The sequence below is a fragment of the Rattus norvegicus genome, chromosome 7 (genome assembly GCF_036323735.1).
Source record: "Rattus norvegicus strain BN/NHsdMcwi chromosome 7, GRCr8, whole genome shotgun sequence".
NCBI classification, from domain to species: Eukaryota; Metazoa; Chordata; class Mammalia; order Rodentia; family Muridae; genus Rattus; species Rattus norvegicus.
Genome location: NC_086025.1, coordinates 26,876,252 through 26,901,993, shown reverse-complemented (window position 1 = coordinate 26,901,993; position 25,742 = coordinate 26,876,252). Strand labels below are relative to the sequence as shown.

The 25,742-nt window shown below is 41.2% G+C and overlaps 1 protein-coding gene and 1 long non-coding RNA gene across 16 annotated transcripts in view; one reads left to right on the top strand and one right to left on the bottom strand.

The window, feature by feature from the left end:
• The window catches only part of Anks1b (ankyrin repeat and sterile alpha motif domain containing 1B), a 1,165,904-nt gene that overhangs the window by 464,559 nt on the left and 675,603 nt on the right, over positions 1–25,742 (bottom strand). For all 15 annotated transcript variants that reach the window (NM_001414940.1, NM_001271371.3, XM_039079051.2 and 12 more), the window contains 2 exons: positions 13,045–13,631; positions 11,338–11,398 (listed from right to left, as the gene is read on the bottom strand). In NM_001414940.1, the coding sequence (NP_001401869.1) occupies positions 11,338–11,398; positions 13,045–13,631 (648 nt within the window). The remainder of the gene's footprint in view (positions 1–11,337; positions 11,399–13,044; positions 13,632–25,742) is intronic.
• LOC120093797 (uncharacterized) lies at positions 18,213–24,579 on the top strand. The gene is made up of 3 exons (XR_005487484.2): positions 18,213–19,022; positions 22,603–22,657; positions 23,490–24,579. It is a non-coding gene; the product is annotated as an uncharacterized LOC120093797 (long non-coding RNA).

Below are 25,742 nucleotides of genomic sequence, written 5' to 3'. Positions count from 1 at the left end.
ACGAAAAGAAAAATTATCTATGGTAATACAAAGGTTTGAGAGACAAGACACAAAGGAAAAGAACAGGAAGTACTTAATTGTGAGCCTACAATACCTGGTGAAACTGAGGACAGACCATTGACAATGGGTAGGAAGCTTGACTCGATTGCATGGTGTCAGGTATGAAATGCAAGTGTCTAAGTGCCTAGTTCATGTGTGGATCCATAACGATCTAACTGTGCCTTGATAAACAGGAAGGGGGAATACGATTAGCTGAAGGACACTGAATTATAGGAAAAACTGCTGAAATTTTCTATATACTGTATGTTTTAACATCAGCATGGAAGTCACAAAATACGTTATATTGGGGATGATCCTCCTCACTCCCTCACATGGGGATAGCTCAATAGACCAGCTGAAGATTCTTCAGATTGGCAAACTGAAAACCTACCTTGACACTGAAATGGACATTTGCTTCAGGACAGATGATCAGAACTGCAGTTATGAAGGAAACTCACTTCAGTGGATCTTCATTAAGGACATTAAGACAAGTTAAGTTTGTGGTATTGATAACTGTATTTGTTGTAAAGTTCAACTGTGTATGATTATTAGCTTAAACAGAAAGGGATGTAGAAGAATTTTAATTCAGCAACATGACTACTCTGTCAAGGGATCACATCCAAAGACCTAGGTCTGTGTGATCCAACTGGAAGACACACCTTTAGCTTCTGTGTCTGGAATATAAACATACCATTAGTACAGACCTTTAATCCTAAACAATGATGTCTTATTGAGGGGCAGACAAAGTGGTGAATCAGAGAAAGATTTAATAGAATGAGTCAAAGATAGGATTTGCCCAACTCTTAGGAGCACAGAACAACATAGAGAGGCTACTTAAGAAGAGAGAGAGAGAGAGAGAGAGAGAGAGAGAGAGAGAGAGAGAGAGAGAGAGAGAGAGAGAGAGAAGGTGGCAGTTTTACTGGGACCGTTTTGTAGACACAGTCAGAAAGAACAAGCGAGACACAGGTGAAGACAGAATGAACCAGAGAACAAGAAGGAATCAGAGGATTAGAACATATTGCTAATTAGTATGAGGCTAAGCAGAGCAATTCGGTCAGAAGTCAAGAGAAGACAGTTTGAATCAGTCAGCTTGGAGAGGAGTTCTGAATCAGAACAACTGAGTTGAACCTGGCAGCCAGTCAGAGTCCAGAAAGAGCTAGAAAGAGTGAGCATATTCAGCAGAATACCTCTGAGATGGCAATTACATCTGGGATATAAAAGATACTATTACTTCTGTGAAAATTATACGCTTGCCTGTGCAAAGTTAGAACCTGAGAACTAACCGAGAATAAATTCAGTGAATTTCATTTGGTTTTACTTTTACCTTGGTCTCAGACAGCTGAGCTTGCTGGTTAAGTTTCAAATGGCTATATAATTAGTGATGAATTTTTTTTTATTCTATGTCTCCACAATTTTTATTTAAATAACAATGAAATTAAAAGTGGGAAAATAGAGCTGAGGATGAGAATATCTTTACTAATAGTTACTATTTTTTTTTATTAACTTGAGTATTTCTTATATACATTTCGAGTGTTATTCCCTTTCCCGGTTTCCGGGCAAACATCCCCCTCCCCCCTCCCCTTCCTTATGGGTGTTCCCCTCCCAACCCTCCCCCCATTGCCGCCCTCCCCCCATAGACTAGTTCACTGGGGGTTCAGTCTTAGCAGGACCCAGGGCTTCCCCTTCCACTGGTGCTCTTACTAGGATATTCATTGCTACCTATGGGGTCAGAGTCCAGGGTCAGTCCATGTATAGTCTTTAGGTAGTGGCTTAGTCCCTGGAAGCTCTGGTTGCTTGGCATTGTTGTACTTTTGGGGTCTCGAGCCCCTTCAAGCTCTTCCAGTTCTTTCTCTGATTCCTTCAACAGGGGACCTATTCTCAGTTCAGTGGTTTGCTGCTGGCATTCGCCTCTGTATTTGCTGTATTCTGGCTGTGTCTCTCAGGAGCGATCTACATCCGGCTCCTGTCGGTCTGCACTTCTTTGCTTCATCCATCTTGTCTAATTGGGTGGCTGTATATGTATGGGCCACATGTGGGGCAGGCTCTGAATGGGTGTTCCTTCAGTCTCTGTTTTAATCTTTGCCTCTCCCTTCCCTGCCAAGGGTATTCTTTTTCCTCATTTAAAGAAGGAGTGAAGCATTCACATTTTGATCATCTGTCTTGAGTTTCGTTTGTTCTAGGGATCTAGGGTAATTCAAGCATTTGGGCTAATAGCCACTTATCAATGAGTGCATACCATGTATGTCTTTCTGTGATTGGGTTAGCTCACTCAGGATGATATTTTCCAGTTCCAACCATTTGCCTACGAATTTCATAAGCTCGTTGTTTTTGATAGCTGAGTAATATTCCATTGTGTAGATGTACCACATTTTCTGTATCCATTCCTCTGTTGAAGGGCATCTGGATTCTTTCCAGCTTCTGGCTATTATAAATAAGGCTGCAATGAACATAGTGGAGCACGTGTCTCTTTTATATGTTGAGGCATCTTTTGGGTATATGCCCAAGAGAGGTATAGCTGGATCCTCAGGCAGTTCAACGTCCAATTTTCTGAGGAACCTCCAGACTGATTTCCAGAATGGTTTTACCAGTCTGCAATCCCACCAACAATGGAGGAGTGTTCCTCTTTCTCCACATCCTCGCCAGCATCTGCTGTCACCTGAGTTTTTGATCTTAGCCATTCTCACTGGTGTGAGGTGAAATCTCAGGGTTATTTTGATTTGCATTTCCCTTATGACTAAAGATGTTGAACATTTCTTTAGGTGTTTCTCAGCCATTCGGCATTCCTCAGCTGTGAATTCTTTGTTTAGCTCTGAACCCCATTTTTAAATAGGGTTATTTGTTTCCCTGCGGTCTAACTTCTTGAGTTCTTTGTATATTTTGGATATAAGGCCTCTATCTGTTGTAGGATTGGTAAAGATCTTTTCCCAATCTGTTGGTTGCCGTTTTGTCCTAACCACAGTGTCCTTTGCCTTACAGAAGCTTTGCATTTTATGAGATCCCATTTGTCGATTCTTGATCTTAGAGCATAAGCCATTGGTGTTTTGTTCAGGAAATTTTTCCAGTGCCTATGTGTTCCAGATGCTTCCCTAGTTTTTCTTCTATTAGTTTGAGTGTGTCTGGTTTGATGTGGAGGTCCTTGATCCACTTGGACTTAAGCTTTGTACAGGGTGATAAGCATGGATTGATCTGCATTCTTCTACATGTTGCCCTCCAGTTGAACCAGCACCATTTGCTGAAAATGCTATCTTTTTTCCATTGGATGGTTTTGGCTCCTTTGTCAAAAATCAAGTGACCATAGGTGTGTGGGTTCATTTCTGGGTCTTCAATTCTATTCCATTGGTCTATCTGTCTGTCTCTGTACCAATACCATGCAGTTTTTATCACTATTGCTCTGTAATACTGCTTGAGTTCAGGGATAGTGATTCCCCCTGAAGTCCTTTTATTGTTGAGGATAGTTTTAGCTATCCCGGGTTTTTTGTTATTCCAGATGAATTTGCAAATTGTTCTGTCTAACTCTTTGAAGAATTGGATTGGTATTTTGATGGGGATTGCATTGAATCTGTAGATCGCTTTTGGTAAAATGGCCATTTTTACTATATTAATCCTGCCAATCCATGAGCATGGGAGATCTTTCCATCTTCTGAGGTCTTCTTCAATTTCTTTCCTCAGTGTCTTGAAGTTCTTATTGTACAGATCTTTTACTTGCTTGGTTAAAGTCACACCGAGGTACTTTATATTATTTGGGTCTATTATGAAGGGTGTCGTTTCCCTAATTTCTTTCTCGGCTTGTTTCTCTTTTGTATAGAGGAAGGCAACTGATTTATTTGAGTTAATTTTATACCCAGCCACTTTGCTGAAGTTGTTTATCAGCTTTAGTAGTTCTCTGGTGGAACTTTTGGGATCACTTAAATATACTATCATGTCATCTGCAAATAGTGATATTTTGACCTCTTCTTTTCCGATCTGTATCCCCTTGATCTCCTTTTGTTGTCTGATTGCTCTGGCTAGAACTTCAAGAACTATATCGAATAAGTAGGGAGAGAGTGGGCAGCCTTGTCTAGTCCCTGATTTTAGCGGGATTGCTTCAAGTTTCTCTCCATTTAGTTTAATGTTAGCAACTGGTTTGCTGTATATGGCTTTTACTATGTTTAGGTATGGGCCTTGAATTCCTATTCTTTCCAGGACTTTTATCATGAAGGGGTGTTGAATTTTGTCAAATGCTTTCTCAGCATCTAATGAAATGATCATGTGGTTTTGTTCTTTCAGTTTGTTTATATAATGGATCACATTGATGGTTTTCCGTATATTAAACCATCCCTGCATGCCTGGGATGAAGCCTACTTGATCATGGTGGATGATTGTTTTGATGTGCTCTTGAATTCGGTTTGCCAGAATTTTATTGAGTATTTTTGCGTCGATATTCATAAGGGAAATTGGTCTGAAGTTCTCTTTCTTTGTTGTGTCTTTGTGTGGTTTAGGTATAAGAGTAATTGTGGCTTCGTAGAAGGAATTCGGTAGTGCTCCATCTGTTTCAATTTTGTGGAATAGTTTGGATAATATTGGTATGAGGTCTTCTATGAAGGTTTGATAGAATTCTGCACTAAACCCGTCTGGACCTGGGCTCTTTTTGGTTGGGAGACCTTTAATGACTGCTTCTATTTCCTTAGGAGTTTTGGGGTTGTTTAACTGGTTTATCTGTTCCTGATTTAACTTCGATACCTGGTATCTGTCTAGGAAATTGTCCATTTCCTGAAGATTTTCAAATTTTGTTGAATATAGGTTTTTATAGTAAGATCTGATGATTTTTTGAATTTCCTCTGAATCTGTAGTTATGTCTCCCTTTTCATTTCTGATTTTGTTAATTTGGACGCACTCTCTGTGTCCTCTCGTTAGTCTGGCTAAGGGTTTATCTATCTTGTTGATTTTCTCAAAGAACCAACTTTTGGTTCTGTTGATTCTTTCTATGGTCCTTTTTGTTTCTACTTGGTTGATTTCAGCTCTGAGTTTGATTATTTCCTGCCTTCTACTCCTCCTGGGTGTATTTGCTTCTTTTTGTTCTAGAGCTTTTAGGTGTGCTGTCAAGCTGCTGACATATGCTCTTTCCTGTTTCTTTCTGCAGGCACTCAGCGCTATGAGTTTTCCTCTTAGCACAGCTTTCATTGTGTCCCATAAGTTTGGGTATGTTGTACCTTCATTTTCATTAAATTCTAAAAAGTCTTTAATTTCTTTCTTTATTTCTTCCTTGACCAGGTTATCATTGAGTAGAGCATTGTTCAATTTCCACGTATATGTGGGCATTCTTCCCTTATTGTTATTGAAGACCAGTTTTAGGCCGTGGTGGTCCGATAGCACGCATGGGATTATTTCTATCTTTCTGTACCTGTTGAGGCCCGTTTTTTGACCAATTATATGGTCAATTTTGGAGAAAGTACCATGAGGAGCTGAGAAGAAGGTATATCCTTTTGCTTTAGGATAGAATGTTCTATAAATATCTGTTAAGTCCATTTGGCTCATGACTTCTCTTAGTCTGTCGACATCACTGTTTAATTTCTGTTTCCATGATCTGTCCATTGATGAGAGTGGGGTGTTGAAATCTCCCACTATTATTGTGTGAGGTGCAATGTGTGTTTTGAGCTTTAGTAAGGTTTCTTTTACGTATATAGGTGCCCTTGTATTTGGGGCATAGATATTTAGGATTGAGAGTTCATCTTGGTGGATTTTTCCTTTGATGAATATGAAGTGTCCTTCCTTATCTTTTTTGATGACTTTTAGTTGGAAATTGATTTTATTTGATATTAGAATGGCTACTCCAGCTTGCTTCTTCTGACCATTTGCTTGGAAAGTTGTTTTCCAGCCTTTCACTCTGAGGTAGTGTCTGTCTTTGTCTCTGAGGTGTGTTTCCTGTAGGCAGCAGAATGCAGGGTCCTCGTTGCGTATCCAGTTTGTTAATCTATGTCTTTTTATTGGGGAGTTGAGGCCATTGATATTGAGAGATATTAAGGAATAGTGATTATTGCTTCCTGTTATATTCATATTTGGATGTGAGGTTATGTTTGTGTGCTTTTCTTCTCTTTGTTTTGTTGCCAAGACGATTAGTTTCTTGCTTCTTCTAGGGTATAGCTTGCCTCCTTATGTTGGGCTTTACCATTTATTATCCTTTGTAGTGCTGGATTTGTAGAAAGATATTGTGTAAATTTGGTTTTGTCATGGAATATCTTGGTTTCTCCATCAATGTTAATTGAGAGTTTTGCTGGATACAGTAACCTGGGCTGGCATTTGTGTTCTCTTAGGGTCTGTATGACATCAGTTCAGGATCTTCTGGCCTTCATAGTTTCTGGCGAGAAGTCTGGTGTGATTCTGATAGGTCTCCCTTTATATGTTACTTGACCTTTTTCCCTTACTGCTTTTAATATTCTTTCTTTATTTTGTGCGTTTGGTGTTTTGACAATTATGTGACAGGAGGTGTTTCTTTTCTGGTCCAATCTATTTGGAGTTCTGTAGGCTTCTTGTATGTCTATGGGTATCTCTTTTTTTAGGTTAGGGAAGTTTTCTTCTATGATTTTGTTGAAGATATTTACTGGTCCTTTGAGCTGGGAGTCTTCACTCTCTTCTATACCTATTATCCTTAGGTTTGATCTTCTCATTGAGTCCTGGATTTCCTGTATGTTTTGGACCAGTAGCTTTTTCTGCTTTACATTATCTTTGACAGTTGAGTCAATGATTTCTATGGAATCTTCTGCTCCTGAGATTCTCTCTTCCATCTCTTGTATTCTGTTGGTGAAGCTTGTATCTACAGCTCCTTGTCTCTTCTTTTGGTTTTCTATATCCAGGGTTGTTTCCATGTGTTCTTTCTTGATTGCTTCTATTTCCATTTTTAATTCCTTCAACTGTTTGATTGTGTTTTCCTGGAATTCTTTCAGGGATTTTTGCGTCTCCTCTCTATGGGCTTCTACTTTTTTATTTATGTTTTCCTGGAATTCTTTCAGGGATTTTTGTGTCTCCTCTCTATGGGCTTCTACTTGTTTATTTATGTTTTCCTGGAATTCTTTCAGGGATTTTTGCGATTCTTTCAGGCATTTTTGCGATTCCTCTCTGTAGGCTTCTACTTGTTCTCTAAGGGAGTTCTTCATGTCTTTCTTGAAGTCCTCCAGCATCATGATCAAATATGATTTTGAAAATAGATCTTGCTTTTCTGGTGTGTTTGGATATTCCATGTTTGTTTTGATGGGAGAATTGGGCTCCGATGGTGCCATGTAGTCTTGGTTTCTGTTGCTTGGGTTCCTGCGCTTGCCTCTCGCCATCAGATTATCTCTAGTGTTACTTTGTTCTGCTATTTCTGACAGTGGCTAGACTGTCCTATAAGCCTGTGTGTCAGGAGTGCTGTAGACCTGTTTTCCTCTCTTTCAGTCAGTTATGGGGACAGAGTGTTCTGCTTTCGGGCGTGTAGTTTTTCCTCTCTACAGGTCTTCAGCTGTTCCTGTGGGCCTGTGTCTTGAGTTCACCAGGCAGCTTTCTTGCAGCAGAAAATTTGGTCTTACCTGTGGTCCTGAGGCTCAAGTTCGCTCGTGGGGTGCTGCCCAGGGGCTCTCTGCAGCGGCAGCAACCAGGAAGACCTGTGCCGCCCCTTCCGGGAGCTTCAGTGCACCAGGGTTCCAGATGGTCTTTGGCTTTTTCCTCTGGCATCCGAGATGTGTGTGCAGGGATCAGTCTCTTCTGGTTTCCCAGGCTTGTCTGCCTCTCGGAAGGTTCAGCTCTCCCTCCCACGGGATTTGGGTGCAGAGAACTGTTTATCCGGTCTGTTTCCCTCAGGTTCCTGCGGTGTCTCAGGAAGGGGTCCTGCCGCTCCTGGGCCCTCCCCCACGGGAGCCCAGAGGCCTTATACAGTTTCCTCTTGGGCCAGGGATGTGGGCAGGGGTGAGCAGAGTTGGTGGTCTCTTCCGCTCTGCAGCCTCAGGAGTGCCCACCTGACCAGGCGGTTGGGTCTCTCTCTCACCGGGTCTGGGAGCAGAGAGCTGCTGCGGGCCGGGATCCGCGGGTGTGGGACTTCCGGTAAACACAGAACGTGCCGGGTCCTAGAGAAATTCTGCTTCCGTGTGTCCCAAGCTCACCAGGCAGCTTTCTTGCAGCAGAAAATTTGGTCTTACCTGTGGTCCCGAGGCTCAGGTTCGCTCGTGGGGTGCTGCCCACGGGCTCTCTGCAGCGGCAGCAACCAGGAAGACCTGTGCTGCCCCTTCCTAGTGATGAAGTTTTAGTGATGGATTTTCCCCTTAAGGAAACTGGTTCCATTGAGTAGAACCATTGTATTATGATATTGTCATGTGACTTACATTGAGTGATCCCCCTGAGCTATTTCAGATTTTTTAAGATGGATGATGAGGGAATTCTACCTTTATTCCTGGTTGGCCCAATACTGTTTATAAGTAAACACCTGACATGGGGGCGGGGCACATAAAAATGCTGAAGCAGAGCAGGTGTGTGCATGGCCTGTCTACACTGTTCATTCACGTATCTCCATTACTTAGGGATTTTTCCCCTTGAAATTGTCCTCTGAGTTTTTAAGCAACAAATGCCAAAAATGTTTATAAATTTTGTTAATACCAGCCATTGATACCTCAGTGGCTTTTTCAAGCTAAATTCTACTGCCTGATAACTCATACTCTCTGTTATTGTATTTATTCTCACTCATTCTGATTTTACTTTCCACTAATTTTACTGTGTATATTATCTACATTGTGTGTGTGTGTATGTGTGTGTGTGTGTGTGTGAGAGAGAGAGAGAGAGAGAGAGAGAGAGAGAGAGAGAGAGAGATGAGCCTTTAGAGAAGTTAATTTAGAACAATGGCATTAAAATATACATTTTCTCTTTCCTTTGTCAGGGTTCTCTGGACATTTTAATTCCCCCGAGGGAACTGGGCTTCTCTGGTATGAATTCTCTAGTAAATTTCTATTCCACTTGACAAGTCATGACAGTTCCAGGGGATTCAGTACGTTTAATGCTAAGGTCATAAGAATAGCTAATATCTTAAGATACTTTCTTGTGATAAGTAAGGCTCAGAGACATTTTGTTTGTACATTCATCATCCTCATGGTATGCCAAGATGAGAGCTAAAATGCAACACACATCTGCTCGTATCTTTGTTCTAAGTGTGCTAAGGTCAAGCAGCCGATCGTAGTAAGGCAGTGTGTTATATTCATATCCATCTGACTTTCATTTCACTGTGTGATTTTCAATTGCACTCAGTACCCAAAATGTTATTTGTGGAGTGACATCTTTATGCGGTTGTTATCACTTCTGTAGGTAAGACTGTTTTCTAAGTGTGTGTGTGTGTGTGTGTGTGTGTGTGTGGGTGTGGGTGTGGGTGTGTGGGTGTGGGTGTGGGTGTGTGGGTGTGTGTGTAGAGGGTGCTGCAACTGTTAAAAGCTTCGATTTATGACCAGCCCAAGGACCAGTTGGAATGTTAATGCTATGGCCAATCACTTAGTACATAATTAGTGTGTAATTAAGAGGCAAAACTAATGCACCTGCAGAGTCAGCCTTTGTCAATAATAATGATTCTTTGGGGGATAGGGCCTCTGCTCTCATTTTAATGCCAATGCAGAAACTAGTAAATAATGGTGGTGGTGGGGGGGCAGATGGTAAGGGTTGACATAGAACAAAACTGCAGGGGAACAGCCTGTGGATTTGGTTAATACTGAAATGTTGGTATTGCTTCATTATTTTAAAAGATGGTGGGGTTGGGGATTTAGCTCAGTGGTAGAGCACTTGCCTAGGAAGCACAAGGCCCTGGGCTCGGTCCCCAGCTCCGAAAAAAAAAAAAAGAACCAAAAAAAAAAAAAAAGATGGTAAGATCTGGAGCCCTTTCATAACTTTCAAATGTGAGATCAAGAGTGCTGAAACAGCACATCAGACTTTCACATTTGGTGTGTGTTTGTGTATGCATGTGCGGGCGACCAAGCACGTGTGGATTTGCTATGAAATTCACACTTTTTTTTCCTCCCATGGAGATGGTCATTACGCTATAGACCTAACTGTAGGAGCCCCAGACACATCCAGTATCAAGGTTTAAATTAATATGCATGTCTTGGTATCTCCAGGGAGACTGCTCTAGCCATGGACTGGTTGGTTTAAGATAGATCAGAGTATCTGATGTAGGATGGGGGAAAGATGTGATGGGGAGAGGATGTCTGTGATTGGGCAGTTAACTGTCACACTCCCATCTTTCCAGACACGTGATCAGACTGCCAAGTCATGCTGTATTACTGTTTCATTTGAACCACCGCTAAGGGACAACCTGATTTGCTTGTGCAGGAGCAATAGCGGCACCACCAGAGTTTGCAGTGTTGATGCAACACTGTAGCTTGGACATCCGAAAAGCATCTGGCTTGTCACTGCCTAAGGCTCTGCCAGCTCCCTGACGGGGCACAGGCTCTTGTTAGCCATTCTAGGAATCACAGTATGAGACTTTAAGCTACTCTAGTGAGATGGTAGCTTGTCTTTATTTAAATTTTGATGGTGCGTTTATCGTTGATTTGGAATATTAATTTTGAAAATTTAAACAATTCCACTAGAACGCTTTGTGGTTTGATGACTATGTTGTTTAGCAGCCTGTAATATCTTGCTTGTTAGGGAAGTTCTTTACTCATCATATCCTAGGCTGTGCTCTGATGAGGAAGTCTGATTAACTTCTTTTGTATGGATATAAGGATTTCGAAAGGCATAGATATCTGGTATTTGGCACCATCTATCAGAATTTTAAAAAAAGTCAGTCAAAGGGTTTCAAACAGCCTTCTCCTCTGAGCTGAAACTGTCTAGGAGAAACTCTTAGAGCAATGTATTAAGTAACGGTGGTAAAAGAAACTCTCCAAGAGATACTTTGCTAGGCCCTACAGGATCAAAGAAGACGAGTAGCATACGGCTTTTGCCGAATGGTATTTAAAACTTAGAAGCTGTTAATCACTTTCGCCAGGACAAATGCGACACGTTGCTGAATGAAAACTAGGAAATCAAATCATCAGATTTCACTGCTTCGAAGTGCTTGGCGCTCCATTCGGCCTGAAGCGGAAGCTTCTTCATTCATCAAGATCACCTGACACCAGGAAAGAACAACATGGGAAAAATTCCCAATTTGCCAAATCAAAACACTCTGGTGACATTTTAGGTGAAGGCTGCTGCGTCTGAGAGTTGAAGGAAATCATTTGCAGTCACACATGATCAAATATGACATTCTCTAAGGGCCCTGCTCATTTTCTGGCTGTTCCCTAAGCAGAGTTATTAATCGCATTGCATTGGTGGCCTCACCGTTCATCCCTTCAAGTTCGCTGTTGATTCCAACGTCAATCGAGTTCATTATTTTGTCGATCTGTGGAAAGTAAAAACCACGTGAGAGGATCGTCGTGCGCGTATTTATGATCGCATTCAGAAATAACCATTAAGTGCTGTAGTCATATATTCTTGGTGCTATGACCACAGCCGACTAAAATTCAGAGGCCAACAGTATAAGATTTAAAGGCAAGCAAATATCTTTTTGATTTTTAAAAAATACGTAACTTATGAACTCACCCTTTTTAATGCATAGGTGACTCACTAAGTTAGGAACTATGAACTTTTTAAGCCCAGAAAAAGAAGGGAAGAGGAGAGGTTCAGTGTCAAGGTCTATGTTCCTCGCGACCGTTCTCCTTCCCTCAGAAGGTGTGCGCTCTCACTGCGAAAGGTAAGTTCCAGTTTGTGGGGGCAGCTATTAGAGTCACGTTCTAACTGAATGGGTCGAGCAGCCACAAGCTAGTTGGTGGCATTGATTAAAGAATATAGCCACCAAAACAACTTCAATCTATAAGTTAGATGTTTCAAGGTTATCTTACAAAAAGGGATTCCAAGCAAGATTTCAGGGGTTAAAAATTCAAAAATGGATACATTAGCGAAGTATTGGCATGTAGATTTGGAATTTAGATTCCAAATTCTAAGTTCTAGCCATCTAAAAATCTCTCCTCTTATATTGGTCATCTGGAGAAAATGGAAGGTTTCAAGAAAACAATGAACATCACTCGAGTCTTCCAATTTGTTCAGTGTGAAAAAAAAAAAGTGAAGATGTCAACTGATTTCCCCCAAACAGCTCAATTTAGAAAGACGATATATCAGAATCACATCTATTTTTGGTTCTCAGAATACCAAAGTGACCTCGTGCACTTCAAAGCTAAATCCACCAGGCATGGCCTTTTCACAAACAAAAATGTGACACGTTAGGATAAAATATCGATAGCAACCCAGTCTGTTCTTTAAAGAAAGTCAAGAAAGAGCAAGAAGCATTATTATTATGTTCTGAGGTAATTCTCTTAAGGAGAAATGAGACTGTATAGCTTTACAAGGGGCCTTTATTTTTAGAATAATTCTCTCAGACTTTGTCTTAGAGTGGGGTTTAGAGTAGTGAGACCCGACACTAAAGTGCTGTTTCTCCTCTAATGTGCCTCTGGTTGCGACAAATGGGAAATATTAAGTGATGTGTATTTGTTGCATGGTTCTTGAAGAGGAGCCGGAAGGGCTGGTTTTCCCATTAAGACTAAAATCCTAAGGATATGTCTCAAAAATATGAGACGCTTTAAAGAAGGAAGGCATGCTAGCAGAAAGTTTAGCGAGTAGCTAAATGACACAGCGAAACAAGGTTTTTCTCAAACCGTCAGCCGCAGTGCCTGCTGGGACATGATAGGCGCGGTCTTCTGCACCTCACAGCTACTTATTACTTCTGCTTGATACCAATTTCTATGGAAACAAAGTGTCCCCCACATATGTAGCAACGTGCTCATTTTTCCACTTGCTGGAAAATTACTGTGTATTATCCATAGAACCTTTTCCCTTCCAGTTGGAACTGTATGGGTTTTTTTTTTTTTTTAACACCCCCCCTCCCCCCGCCAACTTCAGCTCCTGAAAGATTTTAAAAACTGAAAATCTTTCTTCCAAACCTCCTTCAACTCTAAAGCCTACAGAAAGAGCAACAAGAAAAGTCGGGCTTACTTCTTCCCATTCAGATGTGAAGGAAGGCGTTCTTTCAGAATTATCTTTGGAACTGCGCTCTGCAGTTGACGATTTGCTCCAGTTAACTCTCGCTTTGTCCTTGGAAGGGTACGCAATAAGATCGGAATCGGACTTGGAGACATTTTTGGATAAATGCATGTCGATCAGGGCTTTAGGCAATGACCTTATTCTCCCTAGAGTGCACGCTCTCTCCACGAAGCCCCCTGGATTCACACCCCATTGGTCGCCGTTGCGGGATCCACCCCTGGACATTCTTGTGCCAACGATGGTATGGTTCTCAAGTTGGTGGCTTCTTTTGTGGAAAATCGTTCTACTGACCACTTTGGGTTTAATTTTCTTCACTGAAGGCTCTGGGTTATTTTCTATTGGAGTCTGTTTGAAAGGCAAAGGACTGTTGGCCAAGCTGGCTTCCTCTTGTCCGTCTTCACCTTGATTTCTTTTCCCATACAGGTGAAACGGATTTTCTGGAGCCTCACAGGCTGGAGAGGACCCGTGGAGAAGGCCTGCGAATTGCCCAGCATCATACTCTTTTGGGTGTTCGTCATCTTCCTGCTGAGAGAGGTCATCTGCAAAAAAGGGGTAGGGCCATCAGGATGCTTGTTTACCAATGACTCTGACAGCCACCCAAAAGTGGCAATGCCTTTATGAACTGTGGTATACCCAGACATTTGATTATTTATACATTGTAACACATTAGCTTTAAGGAATGCACACGATCCTATACTGCCACATTTAAAATGTGCATGTGTATGGGGGTGGGCTCATGTATGTGAATTAAATCGCTTTGATACCTTTTAGGTTTCATTTGAAAGACCTAAACTGAGTAATTCCAGTGGCCATATATCTCTCCTTCTTCATATGAGCATATATGTTTGATATTAAGTGAACAAAATTGGGTTTTTCTGAAGTGGGACAACCATATCCTGAGTCTCACAATTAGGAGTTATTGTGTGGTAGACCCTCAAGTTGCCATTATACATACTGACATCCCTCTCCACTTCTCTCATTAAATATATTCAAAAACAAAACCCTGGGGGAGGGGGCAGTATATTTAGTAAAAAGTTAAGATTAATAATCCTGAAAGCATTACTTTGAGTATTAAACTAACATTATTTGGATTATATGAGCTAAACAAAGGCAAATTTTCAGGCCCAGTGGAGGCAATTGGTACATTTATTACTTCACTCAAAAGCATGACCGTTCTACAAAACCGACGTTGAGCTGTACACAGAGCTTGCTCTTTCTCCTCTGAAATGGCACACCTTCTGATTTCTTTAGATCTTTGCAAGTGCAATGCAGAAAAGAAATCAAAGAATAATGGTGATTTTTTTATTGCCTTAGAAATGTTTCTAAGATAAAACATAACATTTCTCTGTGATTTGAAATACATTATCGTTTTTTTTAATGACTTGATTGATCATATAAGAGACACTGAGTAAAAACTTCTGCAAAGGACTTGGCAAAGAAAGACAGACTTTCTTTGTTTTACAGAAGTAACGGCCATTCATAGGCATAGCTAAATATTTGCCAAGATCGAAGTTATATTCTATGATAGGCCTTGAGCCTGGTGTCCTGAAGTCAGACACAGTCATTGTGCAGCATACTGACAATACACTAAAGCTGACTGGCTGACTCACACTTGGAAAAGGTTAATTGTTATTAAAAGATTCAATTACCAATGAGCTTATGAATTAACAAGTAACATTTAATGAGTAGGGTCTACTTTCTAGGCACTGAATAGAGAATTACATTTGCATCCTGTCATTTGATCCTTATAGCAGTTCTGTGATCTGGTTATTAACAATAAACACACTTTCCTGATAGGAAAAAAATTTGCAAACAAAATAACAAATGTTCCTAGTTTTGAAAAACTTGGAAACCAGAGTGAATCTCAGATGACATTTGTTCTGGGGCCAGAATATTCAAATCTATTCTTGGTGCTGTGCATGGGCCCTGGGCCTTTGTGCTTCTCTCTCCCCTACACCTGGTAAAAGAATGTTTCTTCTTGGCTCTAAGTATCTTCCAATCTCATGCTGGTACAGGGCAGGATTTTCCAAGATCATATTTTCCCATCCAGACCTATCCTATCAGCACCCCAGAATGGAAGAAAGAAAAAGCAACCCGAATTGAGATCTGACAATCTGAGCAAGAAACAATGTCCATCTGTCTACTTCAATATGATCTCCATGTTGGTCTTATGGCAAAAGTCCAACCCTTTGCAAATATTTATCATGTCTATGTCAACTACATTTTGCATTCCTCTTTCAACAGAGATCATTCTTGAGGCAGAGGTCATAGTTGGGACAAGACATTATGAATTCTTTAAGGCCTAGTGTTTATTGTTTCTTAGGTCTGTTTGTTAAGGAGTCAAAGCCAACATACAACTTAGCCTGCTGAAGTTTCTGTGCCTCACAGGAGTTGAGCTGTAACTCAACCTAAGATCTAATAGATTCCAGAATCTGCTGGCTGGAATACATATTACTACTGAGATAAAAGAATAATTCAGTGTTGGCTTACTAAGAGAATCATGAAGGAGGCTCATAAGAGAGGGCTATTGCTTTCTTCCTCATCACTGTTTTTGGAACGTGAGGAAGGTACAGCAATGGCAGTACTGATCTGTTTGATGTGTGTGCTTCTTCCCAGAGACAAGCTAATACTAGGAGGACATAAGACCCACAACCCCTTCCAGTTTATTTTCTCATCCTTCTTCCTGGGTGCCTTGGACTCTCTACTGTACTCTACAGCATCAGCAGGTGGATAGATGAAAGTCATGGTAGGAAATGGTCAAAAGCAAGGAATAAAGAAGTTTGAATTTGTATTCTGAATGTTGCTGAAAAGACTAAAGTGATTTAGTTTGGAAGGAAAATTGAAGAGTGTGTGAAACCTATTATCGGAAAAAGGTCTGTAACTCTTAGTCAAAGGGTTTTCTGACCATGCTAGTTATCTAGAATAATGAGAATTTTAGGGACACTATATTTAAAGTTTAAAAGATTCTGTGAGTGACAGTTTAAGGTTACCATCACCTCTGTGTTTTGACTAAAATGACTGTAATTACAATCTCGAGTGATTCGTATGAACCAATCTCTCTAGTCACAAGTAGCCACTTCCTTAAATGAAAGGGAATTTAGTTCTTAGCTTGTAAGCTTAGCCTTTGAATAACAGTCCTTAGCATCATGACAGTTGAAAATATGTTTGCCCCAAGTGGTAGAATAGTTCTTGCTTACTTCAGGGGTCAAAATTTAAAGGTTACTCAAATCAAAGGAGACATTGATTCTAAACTCGAAGTGTTTGTATGGTAAACTGATGGAAATTCATCCATCTGCTTAGATTTCCTGAAACCTCATCCCTCCCAATAACTACACTCTCCCTGTAGACACGCCCTCTCCCTATAGCCACACCCTCTCTCTCTAGCCTCACCCCTCTGACACTGACTACCACTGGGAATAAGTGCCTGGCCCTGGTGAATGAGACGGAAGGAAACACAATGTGTGTGATGTGGATGGTCTGAAAATTGCTTCTACATTTCATCAGCTGCTCTTGGAATCTTGCCAGCTGAGCTACTGGATGATGAGGTGACATGGTCAGCTGTTTGAAAATGTCGGGGTTCTTTTTTTTTTAAATGTTCTTTAGAAATGCTGGAGTCAATATATCATGGAATGATTGTAACTGGAACAAAAAGATAGACTCTGACACTCAAAGATCAAGAAAAGAATATACCTCACTCCGTGGGGATGTAAGAAGGCACATTAAGCCAGATAAAAGACAGAGGGAATAGGAAGAGATTGTGAGCATGTGTCTTTTTCTGGCTTCTAGGGAAAGGAATAAGGTGAAGCAGATACATGGGTTTAGACTGGCAAGTCTGAATCAGTTCAGCAGGAGAGTCTCTGGTTGCCTGGTGCCTGACCCTGGGTAATTAGAGTAAGCTCAGACCTGTATGCCATGTGGTCATGGAATAACATGAAACTTTGTCAGGATGAGCTGAAGCTGCCCCACATGAAGGAAAGCACCCGGATTCATGAACTCAAAAATGCCTATGATTTTCAAGCCCCCAGTCTGAGGTGGCTTGATGTGTCTCAAGGCACGACTGGCTCACATCAAATCACAAATCAATACATTCTTTAAAAAAAAAAAGTTGTGCAGTGCTTTTATCTCCATATCTTGGACATCATGGTTGTCAGCAGCACACACCTAAAAGCGTGACCACGGGGCGAGTAAAAGACCTGTCTTAGTCCTTTGGGCGGTCTAATAAACCACTATAAACACAACAGTTTCTAAATAGCAAAGAACTGTTTATTTCAATTCCAGAGGTCGACAAGCCTGACGGGGATACCAGAAGATTGCCTGATGAGGATCTCCACACTCTAGTTCAGTGAAGGCATCATCTAATCGTATCCTTCCCTTATAAAAGGCATGAAGGGGTTCTTAGTTGTTTTTTTTTTTTTTTTTTTTTGGAGCTGGGGATCGAACCCAGGGCCTTGCGCTTCCTAGGCAAGCGCTCTACCACTGAGCTAAATCCCCAACCCCTTAGTTGTTTTATATGGGCGCTAATCCCATTCATAAGGGCTCTGATCTCATCAGCCTTCTAAATCCCTCACCTTCTACTATCTACTACCCTGGGCTTGAGGATGTTGACATATTTAGCAGGACATGCACACTCAGATCCCAGCGACAAATAAAGCAATTAGGATGATTTCTGTTGTATATAACAAGAGAAAACTATGCTTATATTTTTACAATGAACAATTTAATCAAAAAGGTTCCATGTTCTATGAGGAAATATAATATTAATCGGTGACATTATACATCAAATTGAGACTTTTTAAAAACATGATAACCATGTAGAATTTACTATTTTATTTTTATTTCAACACCTTTATAAATACACTATAGAAAAAACTTTGCATTGTGTTACTATGATGAAATTTGGCAAAACATATAGATTAAACTGTTTTCATAACTTGTCTTATTTAATTTCATACTTCTCTTTTGAGAAAGTGGGTATTTCGTGCCAAGGTACCGAAGTAAATATGTGTGAATTCCAATCTGATAATCATTAGCACTTCAAAGAAATGCCAAACCCTGTATCTAGCAGTAACTAGTTCAATCTTTTTTCCACCTTTGCTCCCGATTTCCATCACCAACAAAAATATCTGAATAACAGTAAATCAAAAAAAATTCATGTTAGAATAAAAATCAATTATAGAAAAAGTGACTACTATTCCAGATCAAACTTTTGTCTATTAGGTTACTGAATTTTTTTCCCTTTGAGGCAAAAAAAAATCTAATTTTAGAGACTCTAATGCTAGTTTTGATATTCATAGAAATGATTGATTCATTTCACAAATACATATGGAACATTTTTCGGTGTATTCAGTGGCAAAATTTCTGCAGGAACAAAGGCAGCACAAAGCATCCCTCTTCCTGGCTATTATTACATTTCAGAGAAAGGGATAACCACAGGGCAATAAGGAGCAGTCTCATTTTGGATGAAGTGATGGGGTTAGCATTAAGAAGGTAATGAGATAAGAATGAATGGACGTGCTGTGAGGCAAAAGGGGGCTGTCTTTCCAAGGAGCTAACATAATGTAGGCACAGGACCCAAGGAGGAGACATTGTTCCTCCAGAGTTTTGGGGGAGGGGTGATTATTTGAGGCAGAGGGAAGAAGAGAGGAGAAGTTTGGAGAAGTTATCAAGGAAGATCAAATGGCTGCTATGGCTGCAGCCGAGGCTGGGAATGGGTGGAGCGGTGAAAGCAGTAAGAACGCAGGTGAGGGCTGATGTAACCTAACTTTCCATTTGCTGTTTCATTTGGGTTTGGGTTTTTTTTTTTTTTTTTAGTGATTCCGTGTCTACTTTCATGTCTTGGAAGACTTTCATCATTTCATTCAACTATTTGTGTGTCCAGAGTTTGCCAGAGCACTGACTCCTGTTCTTTTAAGGCCTTCGAACACATTCAAGTAAGTTGCATTCTTCAGGGTCTAATGCACTGCATTAGGGTTGCTGGCTTCTGGAGGAGAGGCATCCTGTCTCGGATGTTCATCCTTCTGTTTTTGTGTTGCGTTCTAGGTAGCTGGATGGCATTACGACGTTGGAGCTGTTCCTTAGTGTGGTTATCTAGTATCGTCTTTGTTGGGATGGGGTTCAGTTTCTTGGTTGCTGTTGCCCAGTCAGAACCTGAGGCAGATGTGGTGGCTATAGGGTCCCTGGTAGAGTGTTTCTGTGGCTCTGCGGGTAATACAAAGGATGAGGGTGGACTAGGAGAAAAGGCTGAGAGACGCACAGAAAGAGCTGGGGAGACAAAGTCTGTATGAAGAGGAGGAGATCCCAGGGAGAAAGGTGGGAGGAGGGGCACCTGCAAACAAGCAGCTGCAGGACTACGAGGAATCCTGGAGAGATAGGAAGGATAGCTGAAAATCACCTACATGCATTCCAGCCCAGTGTGGCTACTGGGGGTCCCTGGTAGAAAGTGGTTCTGAAGATTGGTGGGTGACACAAAAGAATGGAGATGGATTAAAGGTGAAGGCTGAGAAGAGGAGTTGGAAATATCTAGGGTGGGGGCTGGGTCTGCAGCAGGAGGAGTGGTTCTGGGAATGGAGGTGGGATGGGAGGAGCTCCTAACAAATAATTCTGGAGAAACTGCAATGAAAGCACCAGGGGGACCCTGGGTCTAACTAATACTTTTTAAAGGTTCCTTGGCGTCGTTCATGGCGAGAAGATGACAATAACATAGCTATTTTAAAAATGAAAACAATTATTTCAAGGTCCCTTATAAAACTCACTTCTAATTAGGTTTCCCAGTCAACTTGACACAGTCTAGAGTCACCTACTAAATGAGTTGCTCAACTGGGGGATTTCTCAGATTAGACTGGCCTGTGCACATATCTGTGGGGGACTGTCTTGATTGTTAATCAGGGTAGGATGGCCCAGTTCACTGTGGGCTGTACCATTCCCTAGGCAGGTGATCCTGAAGAAGAAAATCGGTTAAGCATGAGCCAAAGAGTGAGTCAGCAAGTAGGATTCCTTTATACCCACTTCAAATTCCTGTTTGATTTCCTTACTTGATTTTCCCCAGTGATGGTCTGTAATCTGTGAGCCGAAAGAAACTTGTCCCTCCACTAAATTGTTTTTAGCTGTGATATTCATAACTGAGCGAAACCAGAACACATGGGATAACAACTGTCAATCTTGATTGCCAATGTCACCCTGCTTAGACTGAGGAAGGAAAGAAACCTCTAATCATGTCTGTGATCACCCACCTTGCGTGAGGGCAGCATTGTTTCATGGGCTGGAGTCTCAGACTGAGTAGGATGGGGAGAGAAAGCTGAGTACCAGCATTCATTTCTCTCTGCTTTCTGACTGTGGCTGAGATGTGACCGTCCATCTCACACTCTCACCAGCTACCATGACTTCTACAACACATTGGACTGGATCCTCAAGACTTTGAGTTGGAATAAAGTCTTCTTCCAATAGCTTGTCATATATTTGGTCAAAGCAACAAGAAAAGAACGTAACAGAAAACCTACTGAGATGTGAGTCAGCAATAAACCTTAGGACTTTGGAACTGGTTTGTGAGAGGAGTGGAGGGGTTCTGAACTACAGAAAGGAGCCCTAGAACGATATGTACAGAGCTTAAAGGAGCACTCTAGGTGCAGTGTGGATGGTCAGAATTTGGATTGAAATGAAAATCCTAGAGGCACAGCTCATGTGGGGTACCCTATTCTCTTGGGAACTGCCAGAAGGTTGTTCATACCACATTTTGGCGAAGAATTTGACAGCGTTCTCCCTGTGTCTTGAAAACTTATTTAAAGCTAAATTAGAAAGTAATAGATTAATTTATGTTGTCTTTTCCTTTTTCTTTTTATTGCATGCGTGCATGGTGTGTGTGTGTGTGTGTGTGTGTGTGTGTGTGTATATATATATATATATATATATATATATATATATATATGGTGTATGTACACATGAGTAAATATGTGAAGCCATAGAAGGATATCAGGTATCCTGCTTTAATGTGTTCCATGTATTCCTTTGAGACAGAGTCTCTCACTGAACCTAGAGGTAAGCTGTTAGCAAGCCCCAGCACATCTCTCGACACCACCATCTACAGTGTTGACATCGCAAGTGTGCATATCGCCTTGCTTAACTCTTTATGTGGGTGCTTGAGTCTGAACTCGTGTCCTCCGGCTTGCACAGCAAGCACGCTTACCTATTGAGCCATCTCCCCAGTCTCTGAACTCATTTATTTAGCAGAGGAAATTTCAAGACAGCACAGCCTTTAGGCTCCGGCATGAATACTGCTAATTGTGCTTATCCAGATTACAGTGAAACAGAGCAGAAAAGACATGAAAATCCACAGTTTGGCATGGGAAAAGAATATGCATGAATTTAAAGAGAAAAGTAATAAAGATAGTAAAAGACAAAATGAGAGCAGTAATGAAAAACACGAAAAGTCTCATCAGTGACGTCTAAAAACACTAGGTATCAAGAAATCTTATGGCACTAAAATGGATAGGGATACATAGGATGACATCACAGCGGGGTCTAGAACGGGTCAGGAGCTGGGTACCTGTGGGGATGGAGAAAAGAGAACATCTAACAGAGCTTCCAAACCATGGCATCCAGAAACTGTTATCAGATAGCCCATAGGAAAAAGGTTCACACCCAGAAGGATGCTAAACACTAGACTCTCAGAACAGTCAGGAGAACTTGAAATATTCACCAGCAACAGGAAATAGATGGAGCCTTTGAGAATCTCAGAGATGTGCAATAGATACTGACTCTAAGAAGAGTTTTCAAAAGTAGAACCCATGAGGTGAGGAGGTGGCTTGGAGGGTATGAACACTTACTGCTTTGGCAGAGAACTGGGACCCAGTTTCCAGCATCCTCTTTAGGTAACTAACGAACACCTGTAACTCCTGTTCCAGGGGTTTCAATGCCTCCTTCTGGTTTCAATAGGTACCCACGCACATAGAGACATACAAGCATACACACATTCATGTGAAATGAAAATAAGGAAGGATTATTCTAAAACATGGAATCCAAATTAAAGGTAAAAAATCCCAACTGTAGGAGGTCTCCAAGAGAAAAGCTTTTCCTAGGATGGGGCCACAAAGGTGTCATGAAAGTCAGATGCCCAGCAGGAGAAGATATTGAACACAATGCAATAGAAAAGTACCATGTTCAAAGGATTGTTCTAGAAAGCAAGGTACAAGGAACTATGGTGGCAGCATCAGGGGGTGTTATGAATTAAGCAGAGAAGTAACTACATGTCTTAATTCTTCACAGCAATGGCAAGGGAGCTATGATGTGCATAAGCTACTGTAATTTATTCATAATCCATTCATAATCCTTCATGGGCATCTTTCTCCATTAATCTATGATAACCCTTCCCCTTAATCATGGGAAACAAAAGTTAATCAAAGCAACCTCACTTAAAAAAACTGCAAGAGAAATAGAGGGAAAAATGAATGTTAAGAGCTAAACAAATTAAGAGACTTCATAGCCCCAAGGAATTTGAAGCTATAACTTAAATTTCAGGTTGAAGAATGATCATTAAGACAATAATCAAGGCACCGGGAGAGTCACATGAGTTGTAAGTACATGATCTCAGATGTGAGACGTTTGGTCATTCTCCTCCTTCTTTCACTCCATGAGAAAAATAAATTGTGACATCATTAGATGAGGGACAGGGAGGTGGTACTCGCACCTAGGTGGGGAGGAGCATTGCAGAACCTAAACAGAGAAATAGCACTGTCCGTTTTCAGATGGATCCTGTTAGGGCACATGAGAGAGACCCAAGCTAAAGAGGCAGGGACTGGAAAGGTGAGAGGGAACTCGTGCAGTGGAGGTGGACTGCCGGGAGTCTGGAACAGAGCAAAACTGGGAAGATATCTCAACAGAAGCTTGGTCTAGCAAACGGTGTAAGGCCAAGGAGCGTGAAGAGGGTCATCGTGGGGTGTTAAAGTCCCGCCAGGAAATGTAAGTTTTTCACATGTGGAAACTTCTTGCCGTTAAATGACAGACATACAATGGAAGTAAGCAGTGCACACACAGGGGGACAATCTGTCATGGAGGGCCAGATTTTATCTGAACCAGCAAGGTTCCAGGCAGACAGGAGGAAGAGGGATATTGGAGACTGGCTACTTCTGGAAGGATGGGGTAGATCGGTACCTGCATGAAGAGCTAGAGCACTTTTGTTCAGGGGAGGAATTTCCAAATATAAAGAACAATCTAGAAGTGTAATGCACTGGAATGAGAAACAACCCTGTTTTTAAGAGAAAGAGAAAGACAGGCAGACAGACGTGAATATGCATTTGTACGCTAAGTGTTAGAGAGATCACCTAGCTGTACGGAACAGGAGGACTGGGGACATAGATATGTGGATATCAGATTTTGACTTCTAAATACATTTCCTACTAATACAGGGATGGGTTGAAAAGTGACTGACAGCCCAGGAAACAACATGAGATGAGCTTGGAACATCCTGTACCTTAAAAGAAGGAGCCACCCAAAAGACGACAAGGGCGTGGTAACAGGACACAGACTCCACTTGAATGGCTCCTCACTGGTTAAATTGAAGATAATTTCAGAAAAACAACCATTAACTAATTATGGCAATGGCTTGTAGCCCACTGAATACAATGAAGAAACACAAGCTCAGGAAGATATCTGAATAAAATGGCCTTGAAAGTTTGGGTAGGAATGGGGATTAATCTTGAATTGCCTCCTTACGGAATATGCCTTTATTGTAAAGACAGAGTAATTGGATGATGAGAGATCTAGGAGGTGGCATTACTTTGATCCGATGACCAATGTTGACATCATCAATAGTAGAACGCAGCAAAACTACATTCTCATCTGCTAGGACCCACGGCAAGAAATGCAGAATCATTTCTGAATTTTCCCAACAAAGATGACTAACCTATCTAGTCAAACGGAACTATCAGATACTCCCAATTTGTAGGCCATTCTACAGTGTTACCCCCACCTGTAACCTTTAAAAGTGTGAAGGCCATAAGAATCACGACAGAAGAACAGCTCCCCATTAAAGAACACTAAGAAGATGTATCAGTCAAACAGAACATTTGACCCCAAACTGGTCTTTGATCACAAAGCCAGTATTATTGGGGATGCTGGCAACGCTTGAGTGGGGCCTAAGGGATTAATGGTAGCAATGGATTCATGTGAATTTCCTGACTTGTTGGGGCTATGCTTAAGAATGCACTTGGCTCTAGAAAATGTTCCCCATGTTTCTCAAAGGGCAGGCTGGCCAGTGATATGCCTTCCAGATTGTTTTCATGAAGCAAAACTACTTTTAGGGCCCGAGAGATGGCTCATTAGATAAAAAGGTACTTACCCCCCCAGCCCTGCAACAGGAGTTCTGTCCCCAGGATCCAGGCAGTGGAAAGAGAAAACTGACTCTTGGTCCTACAGGCTTGGACACACCCAACTTAGCCCACACCCACAGGAATGCATAAATTTTAAATCTTTAAAAAATAAACCTGCCACCCCCCAACTCACTGCCTCACGCGTGTGTGGGTGGTTGTTTAGAGGGTGCATGATCTGCCTTCCCAGAATGGAACTATGCGTGTTTCTTGACACCTCAGCTGTAGGACCTGTACGGTCATTTCTACTTAAATGAAGTCACTGGTTTAAATGTGAAATAGATTGGGGATGTCATGTCGATGTCACCCTGGCACTGCTCCACAGCGTATTGTGGGGAAGACAAACTGAAGAACGGGGGAAACATCCTGTCTCAACTCCAGAACAGCTCTAGATTTTCTATTTAAAAATGATGCTTGCTCAAGGATTTGATGGGTATCACTGATCACGTCCAACATTTTGATGTTTAATGTTCTTCTTCCAAGGTTGCTATGAACTTTGTTTATGATTAGATGGTAAGGTTAGTTCAAATATCTATACTTATTGATTATGTCCTTTTTATCCTTTAAATTGCTGGTGAATGAAATTTACATATATTTTAAATGTTAAACACCAGACAATAATAGGACATGGATGGGAATACCGTGGTCTGCAGATGATGGTTTTCTCGCTAGTTTTTAACAGGTTTTCTGAGGTTTTTGCATCCGTACCTATGACTGAAGTAGACTTTTTGTTTAGGTCACCTTTCTTACACTAACTGTTCGATTTTGCTAAAATGACTTCAGCCTTATCAATTCAGTTGAGGAAACTTTCAAGTTCTCTGTAGATTATCTTCTAACTTGATCATTTCTGTTATACTTACCCTACCTTTAAAATCATATGAACTCTGGCTTTGTGTGTGTATGGGTTGGGGGGTGGATTTTAAATTACCCATTCAATTTTACAATGGTAGAAGTATTTGATGCCTTTGTTAGAACTATCTAGAATTTGACCACTGCCTCCAGTACTGAATTCACAGTGTGAATTTTCAGTTCTTTTCTTGCCCTGTGAATCCTTTTCTAGTAATATGTAGTGACAGCCTTTCTCATTCCTAATGTGGCTTACTTATATCTTTCACTGTGAACTTTATTTCTTGGAAATAGGGTCTCAGCTACCCTTGAACTCACTATGTACCTACCTGAGGATTGTCTTAAGCTTCTGATTTTCCTGCCTCCGCCACCCTCCCCCCGTCCAACACCCCAGTGCTGGGATTACAGATGTGACAGTCCTGGCTAATTTCATGTCAACTAGACACA